The sequence below is a fragment of the Bufo gargarizans genome, chromosome 2 (genome assembly GCF_014858855.1).
Source record: "Bufo gargarizans isolate SCDJY-AF-19 chromosome 2, ASM1485885v1, whole genome shotgun sequence".
Taxonomy (NCBI): domain Eukaryota; kingdom Metazoa; phylum Chordata; class Amphibia; order Anura; family Bufonidae; genus Bufo; species Bufo gargarizans.
Genome location: NC_058081.1, coordinates 590,069,473 through 590,077,917, shown reverse-complemented (window position 1 = coordinate 590,077,917; position 8,445 = coordinate 590,069,473). Strand labels below are relative to the sequence as shown.

Genomic DNA, 8,445 nt, shown 5'->3' with positions numbered 1-8,445 from the left:
GCCATATTGTGGGAGTGCAGACCTGAACTCTTAGGGCTGTTTCACACGAGCGAGTCCATTGCGGGAATCGCGCTCCGTGTGTGATCCTCCGCTCTGGACTTGCAGGAGCGCACGGCGTTATCATGATTTATAATGCTATGTGTCTCTGCATGGCCTTATAGTGACATAAAGCTGTCAGTATGATTCTGTAGAAACAAGGTCAAGCAGAGACACACAGCATTATAAATCAGTATAATGTCGTGCGCTCCTGCAAGTCCAGAGCGGAGGATCACACTCGCACACGGAGCGCGATTCCCGCAATGGACTCGCTCGTGTGAAACAGCCCTTAGGCCCCTTGCAGACGAGCGTGTCCGGATAAGGTCCGGATGCGTTCAGTGAAAACTGTGCGATTTCGCAAGCAAGTCCATTAAGTTTTGTTTGCGATCGCGTTCGGTAGTTCAGTTTTTATTACACGGGTGCAATGCAATTTAATGCGTTTTGCACACGCGTGATCAAAAAACAAATGTTTACACTTGCTTGCGGATGCGATTTATCACGCAGCCCTATTCATTTCTATGGGGCCAAGGTTTGTGTGAAATCGCAGAACATAGAGCTTGCTGCGATTTTCACACAACACACAAGTGATGCGTGAAAACCAACGCTCATGTGCACAGCCCCATTGAAGTGAATGGGTCCAGATTCAGTGTGGGTGCTATTCGTTCGCATTACGCATTGCACCCGCGCGGAATACTCGCTCGCATGAAAGGGGCCTTAGGGCTCATGCACACGGCCGTATTATTTTTATTTATTTTTTGCGTATCCATTGTAGTAAATGCCTGTCCGCAAAATGGACAAGAATAGGACATGTTCTATTTTTTGGGGCAGAACGGATATATGCGGACATGCTGACGCAGAATGCACATTTCCCGTTTTTCTTCAAGCCACCATTGAAGTGAACGGTTCTGCCTACGGACCTGTAAAAAAAAAAAAAAAATGTAATAAAATTCATATCACCTAGATTTTTCAGAGAACATTAATTTAAATAAACCACGTCAAAATGTTTTTAAATATTTGACCTGAAAACAAACGCAACAACCTGGGGACACCATAAACCACAAGAAAACAAACAAAATAAGAAGCCTGAGAATTACCCACAAAAAAAAACTGAAAAAAACAAAAAACTCAGAGGTCAAAAAGCCACAGATGAGAACGATTACCTGACTGAACCTCCCGCCGTCCAGTCTTTCTACTTTACCCTCCCGCCTCACCTTTTCCCTCTTCTCCGCTCCCACAACCGCAAGATTTACCTTCCTTTCCACAGACCATTTTTTTTTCCGTTTTGCAGTAAGAGGGAAAAAAAAAAAAAAAAAGTCTTGCAGGAGGGAGGTTGTTCCTGGAAGAGCCAGCCTGGGGAGTTGGTCACATTCTTGGCTGGGATTCAATGACTGAGGCAGACACCAACAAACAGAGAGAGAGAAAGGGGTGGAGAAGCCATAGGAAAAGAGGGGCGGGAGGGGACAGACACACGGGGGAGGAGGAGGAGGGCGCTCAGGCACAGACAGACACAAGCCATGAGCTAAGCATTCCGGCTGGGTGCGTGGACGGGAGCGCAGCTCTGCTCCGACACCGAACTTTCCCAACAACATGACGACAAACTCCTGACAACTCGACCGCTGGAAACTACGTTATTGTTGGGGCTTTTTTTTTTTTTTCCTCTTGGTTTGACGTCACCGTCCCGACTCTTTCTGGCAGACAGGACACTTGGAGAAGAGGAGTTCTGGGGGAAGCAGACAGCAGTGCCGGCCGGAGGACATGGAGCACTTGTGATCCCCCCCCCCCCCCCATATCTTGTGGATCTGTCTTGTAAGTTGCTAAGAAGAAGAAGAAAGATTTCTGCGACTTGTTACTTTTTCTCCAATGATGGAGGCTGTGAGCAGGAGCTTCCAGCCTCATCCAGGTCTCCAGAAGACCCTGGAGCAGTTCCACCTGAGCTCCATGAGCTCCTTGGGCGGCCCGGCCGCCTTCTCGGCGCGCTGGGCGCAGGATATGTACCATAAGAAGGAGAGCGGGAAGGAACCGGAGTCCGTCCTGCAGCTGCCGGTGCAGCCCCCGCCCGTCATCCCCGGGGGGCCCCTCTTCATCCCGTCCGATCGCTCCACCGAGAGGTGCGAGACCATCCTGGAAGGGGAGACCATCTCCTGCTTCGTGGTCGGCGGCGAGAAGAGGCTTTGCCTCCCGCAGATCCTCAACTCTGTGCTGAGGGACTTCAGCCTGCAGCAGATCAACTCTGTGTGCGACGAGCTGCACGTCTACTGCTCCCGGTGCACGGCCGACCAGCTGGAGATCCTCAAAGTCATGGGCATCCTGCCCTTCTCGGCGCCCTCCTGCGGCCTCATCACCAAGACGGACGCCGAGCGGCTGTGCAACGCGCTGCTGTACGGGGGCAGCTACCCGCCGCGGTGCGGCAAGAAGGACGGCGGCGGCGGCGCCCTGGAGCTGGAGGTGACGGAGAAGAGCTTCAGGGTCTACCACGAGTGCTTCGGCAAGTGCAAGGGGCTCTTCGTGCCGGAGCTGTACGGGAACCCGAGCGCCCCCTGCATCCAGTGCCTGGACTGCCGCCTACTCTACGCGCCGCACAAGTTCGTGGTGCATTCACACAAGGCGCTGGAGAACCGGACCTGCCACTGGGGCTTCGACTCGGCCAACTGGCGGGCGTACATCCTGCTGGCCCCGGACTACTCCAGCGAGGACGAGCAGGCCCGGCTCGGGCGGCTGCTGGACGACATGAAGGACAAGTTCGACTACAGCAACAAGTACAAGAGGAAAGCGGCCAGGGTGAGTTGTCAGGACTGGGTTGTCAGGGGCTGATGTGTTCTAGTCAGGGGGGGCCGTGCATGAACCCCCCCCACCCTGTATGTACTGTATTCTCGGCTCTGGCAGCTAAGGGGTTAAGCCCTGGCGAGCTGTCAAAACCGGACCGCTGTGGGTCGCGCGGGTCCGGTCCAGCCTGGCGATGACCGGTCCCGTAGAACTCTGTTTATTACCTGACATATGGATTTAACCCCCTGGCTGCTATGGTCGCCGTCACCCGGCGAAGGTAGAGAGTTTTTTTTTCTTCGGGGTCCAGCCCGGATTTGGCGTCATGTATGTGTCTATAGGGGGTCGGAGGACCTTTTAATGTTGTGTCGACCACTCCGGCTGTGGTGAAACTACAACCCCCGGCGCGAGTCGGCAGAGCAGCCAAATAAGGGTGCACGCTGGGAGTTATAGTTTTGGAGTGCTGGCTGTGTTTTGGTAACGAGGGGTTAATGTGTGAGGCTGCTTGTCAGTACTGGGGTCTTCAGCCCTGCGCTCTCTCGCTCCTTTTTTTTTTTTTTTTTTTTTCCCTCCTATGGGTTAATTGCAGTTCAAGTTTGTTTGGGGGCAGCGAGGCAGAAGTTATTGGCCACCATAAAGGTGTCCTTTGCTCTTGTCCGGGTTGTGGGCGACTTCCTCGTGTGGTGTTGTGAGAGGCGCTGACCTCCTGGTAACCTACCACCTAGGAGGGGTGATCTGTCACCTATGGGTGCTAGGAAAGTGACCCGCCTGTCGCCGGGCAGCAGTCAACAAACAGCCATCCTTTTTAAGTGGCTTTTAGTGTGACCTGGTGACAACCCTGTGTCTTGCACATGGCTGTCATCTGATGCCCAACCTGCAGCCCTCCAACTGTGGCAAAACTACAACCCCCAGCAAGCCCGGACAGCTTACAGCTGTTGGGAGTTGTAGTTTTGCAACAGCTGGAGGGCCGCATGTTGAGGGGGGGGGGGGGGGTCGTCCCTGATCTCAACCCTCGGGCAGGATTCTCTGCGGTTACAGCATGGCGAGTGGCAGGTGTCAGACAGGCATCGTCCTGCGGGTTCCTCTCTATACGTCGTCCCCTTGCAGCCTCAGTCGGTTGGTTCTTTCTAGGAACGCCAGCCTCTTCACTTTAGGCACCTGCCGCCAGACTGCTGACGGTCTCCTCTGCATTGCGTGTGCAAGAAGTAGGAGCGGCGGGAACCAGGAGGGCCCCGCCACCCAGACTGACTGTCCAGACGCTAGCGGTTTTATTTCAGGCGTCTGGACTCCGCCATATGTGGATGCCAGTGTGCGTAAAGCTGGCACCGATCCGACTTAGTGGGCAGCACTTAAGAGCCTGGAAAGATGACATACTGCACTCCCGTAATTTTAATCCTTCCTGTGCTTTTTTATATATTTTTTTATATTTTATGTATAATTTATTACTAGCGCTAATGGCGGCGGGATTTTATTTTATATTTTTATCAGCGTACTTGCTTAACCCCTTCCGCTCTTATACATTCTGAAGAAACCAGTATTTCAATTGGTTAAAAATTCAATTGTAGTCAAAAAATAAAAAATTAGCAATTTTTCAGAAGAGTAAAGGCGGGGGGGGGGGGGGGGGCTGGCTATGCCTTTGTACCATTGAGTAACTGTACAGGTTCACATCCCCGATCCGATCTGGCTATTCATCGCCGGTCGGCATGAAGCGCGTGTGACGCTCTCGATTCTCCGGGCGGATAATAAAAGTTGCATTTACCAATCTCTACTTGGGAGGCCAATTAAATCACATTATTGCTTAACCCCCCCCCCCTCTCTTTTTATTATTTTTTTCGCTGTCCTCCCCGTCCCCCCTCACTTATTATTAGTGAATAGCCTCCTTCCCAATTTCCCTAGGAGTTCCTTACAACTGTGTGTCAGAGCCATTGTGGCGATGTTAACATTAATGAGGCACATTATCTGTGATAGTTGGAGGTGGATGCGTTTTTAATGGCTTGTCTATCCCCGGCTAATCACGGATTGAGGTTGGAAGCTTTGAATAGCCTTGTCTGAAAAGACCGGCTTTTTTTTTTTTTTTTTGCGAGACTGGTTTAGGAGGTGGGGGTTAACCCATTTGCAGCCAGACCCTAGTTTGTGTTGTGTGTTTTGTATATTGCTTTTATATATATATATATTTATATTATTTTCTTTCTATATTTTATATCCTTTTTTTTTATTTTGCGCATATATATATATATATATATATATATATATATATATATATATATATTTTTTTTTTGAAATTGTGTTATTTGACATTCGGTGCACAGTGCAGACTATCCAAGTCGCCCCCCCCCCCAACTCCTGACCTGATGAATGGGCCTCCCGAATATATAACGTGTCTGTTCCACGCTTGTCAGACCTGCTTTGCCTGCACTTTTGCATGCCGCTATCTTGTGAATGCAGACTCTGCTCCCACAATAGACGGGTGTTTATTTTATTTTTATTTTTTCTATCTCCTAAGTCCAGTAGATCTTTGTGTGTTGTGTACTCCCCACGCTTCACGCACGTAGTGGGGCGCTCGTCTCCTCGTCAAGGGTTGCTAAGTGACTGGTGTGCGCCAAGAATTTTTCCTCGTGTGGATGGGCGTAGCGACAAATGGCGCACGTGTATGGCATCTCCATACAGTTATAACGTGACATGCACTGGTTTGTCCAGTGCCATTGGCTTCTATAGGCTGAAGCAAGACTAAATTAGACCTGGTAATTGCTCCATTATAATATCTTTCAGACAGTTCTCCAATAGGGAGATGAATGAACTAAGGGGAAGGGGCTGCTGGTTCTAATTAGCCCTGGTCTGGACAATTCCTTGAATAAGAAATTTGCTGTAGCCACCCAACTTTTTTTTTTTATTTTTATTTTTTCAATAGGTCTCGTGAAAGTACAACCCCCAGCATGCACCGACCAGCTATGGAGTTTCACGCCAGCTGAAGTCTTTATTCCTTTTTGTTCCTGCAGGGCGTCTCTTCAACTTACTGTTTATCTCGATAGATCTAAATCTCATTTGGCTTTTCTCGCCCCATGGGCATCCCCCCCTCCCCTCCCCATTATCCATCTCTTCCTCTCTCTCCCTGGACTCTCTGCCTGTAAATGGCACTGGTTGCTCCTAGTCAGGCGCTCTTGAGATTAAATAAGATGGAAGCAGTTACCCGGCCCATGTCTCATGTACTCCAGTAGAAGCACTTCAGAACGAATAGCAGAAACACGGCAAGATTGGCGGCAGCTGGCGCCACGAATGGCCATGCCATGCAGTTAATGGTGGCACAAGCCTTTCTCCCCCACCACTAAGGGCATGGCGACAAGGTCTGATTCTGGACCTCTTTTTGGTTTGGTAACACACCAGATCTATCATGATCTAGTCGGTCAAGTGTGTGTGGAGTTAGGTTTGAGGTCATCTCTTGATTGTGTAAGCGTTCCTCAGAGATCGGGAAAAAAAAAAAGTCACATCCTTTTGTGTGGTGTCTGCTGGAGCGTTGATAAAGGACCCCGATGCAGTAGACAGGATATCAAGTGTTAGGAAGCGTGGGTTAAATAGGGCATAGATGGCGGAGCTGGGCAGACGAGCACCTCCTGGAGTCATTTGCTGAATGCATCTCTGGATTCTTGGGTCCTCATGGGTCAGCTTCCAGAAATTTGGGCAATCGTTTGGACCAAGCAATTCATAGACTAAGTTCTGTTTGGCTGTTTACGAGAAAGCTGGGTGACCATCAGTATGTATCGCCTAGCTTTTCCAAGATAGCCTTCCTAGTTATGGTGTGATGCTACCATATGGCTTCCGGTTTGGTTCAGACCACCACGATGGCTGGAGAATTGATCACCCAACTCCCCCCTCCTAGTTATGGTATAGGGCTCACGTATTGATCAGGTCAGGGCGTTTTGGACAGCTAGGTGAACACCAGTAAGGCTGAAGACCAGCTATCCCAGGCTTCTTTCCATTGTGTGGCGCTACATTGATTGGTTCAGGATGTTGGGACAGCTGGGTGGCAGAAGATGACGTCTTAAGGACTGGTGGTCTATATGTGTGTTTATGTATAATATATTACACATATACACAGACATTAATATATTAACTCCTTCCTCTCCATTCCTTTTTAAAACAGTTATCGGGTATTAGTCAACTATAGGGATTACTCAATGCAGTGGTGTCTCGAAACTGTTGAAAGCCAGACATCCTATTCCTGGGCTGCGGTGACGGCTGGTCGGTGACATGGGCGGGGGGGTGTTAACAATGATTTCATCAGAATTGTGTATTAGTAACATCCTAAGCACGCTCTTGTGCAGAGTCTGCACATTCTGTATACCTGAACATTAATAGGGTCAGACAGTGAGATTTTTGTATTTTTTTGGAATTACTAAGATCTTTAACCTCTTTCAGCCTGGAGCTCGCTATAATGTACGCCAGGGATGTGAACACGAAATCCGTGCGTTCGATTTTGGTCTATTGATCCTTCTGGAGACGTAGTGCCGTCCACGTATCGATTGGCGTCGGTAGGAGATTATTGAATATTTCAGAAGTGGGAGGCTGTCGCATCTGATTTATTTATTTTTTGTATATTTATGATATTGTCAGGGACCTGCAGCGTTAATCAGATTTATGCCGTTGCCTAATATAAAAGTGGCTTCAACACCATTTTTCATTCTTTAATTATACAGGCACGGATATTAAATAAAATATGAGTTAAATTGAAATCATGCTGATTACGACAGGAGGGATAATTTTACCAGGCAGCTAAAACCACCAATTACTCTTGACGTGACAGAGTGAACGGCGCAGACTCTTTGATTCCATAGAGACTCATTGAAGTGCCGGTTGAGTTCTCCTAGAAGTGGTGGAGGCCCTTACCAATATGAATTGCTTCATGACCCACTCTGATGGTCCCATGGCTTTGTATGTGTTTGTATCTATTATAAGGATGTATAGGTTTCCACCTGGAGGTCTCAGATTTTGACCAAACGAAACATGTTCTGGTCATGTGGACTTTCGTCTATGTCCATACAGATGTCAATGGAGGATTTGCCTGTGGGGTCTTGCAAAGGCAATATCTCCTCAGTTCTGGATGCAGTTTTCTATAAGGGAAGTTTTTCCGCCCGCCCAAGTGTACCTCTTCTATGGGAAGTCTGACTTCCCGATCCTTGCTTGGAATTTACTTGTCTGGAGAAGCTGATGACTATTGGGAGAACCTCCAGATTCATTTCCAGAACTCTTAATTTTAAGATTCAGTTCTCTAAGCATTTGGCTTCTTTCAAGTTACCCCCCCCCCCCCCCCCCACTTCTGGTCAGCAGTGCCATGTAGACCTTATCCCTATAAATGGTTAATGAGAAGAGCACAAATGGTTTTAGTATTATTGATAGATAGATAGAGATATATATATATATATATATATATATATATATATATATATATATATATATATATATATATATATATATATATAAAAATCTTAGCTTATGTCGCCTGCAAAGAATGCCAAGCAAAGACAATACCGCCAACCTATCCAGTTCCACATTCACTTCTTCGCATGTGGACAAGGTGTATTATTTCTGCCTAATCTCAGGGTTTAACCGGCAGATCAATACAAGCATTATAGAAAATAAAAATCTAAATCCCAC

The 8,445-nt window shown here is 48.1% G+C and overlaps 1 protein-coding gene across 2 annotated transcripts in view; it reads left to right on the top strand.

Moving 5' to 3' along the window:
* Window positions 1–1,558: 1,558 nt before the first annotated feature.
* The window catches only part of SKI (SKI proto-oncogene), a 72,838-nt gene continuing 65,951 nt past the window's right edge, over window positions 1,559–8,445 (top strand). For both annotated transcript variants that reach the window (XM_044281855.1, XM_044281854.1), the window contains exon 1: window positions 1,559–2,814. In XM_044281855.1, the coding sequence (XP_044137790.1) occupies window positions 1,897–2,814 (918 nt within the window). In that variant the 5' untranslated portion in view covers window positions 1,559–1,896. The remainder of the gene's footprint in view (window positions 2,815–8,445) is intronic.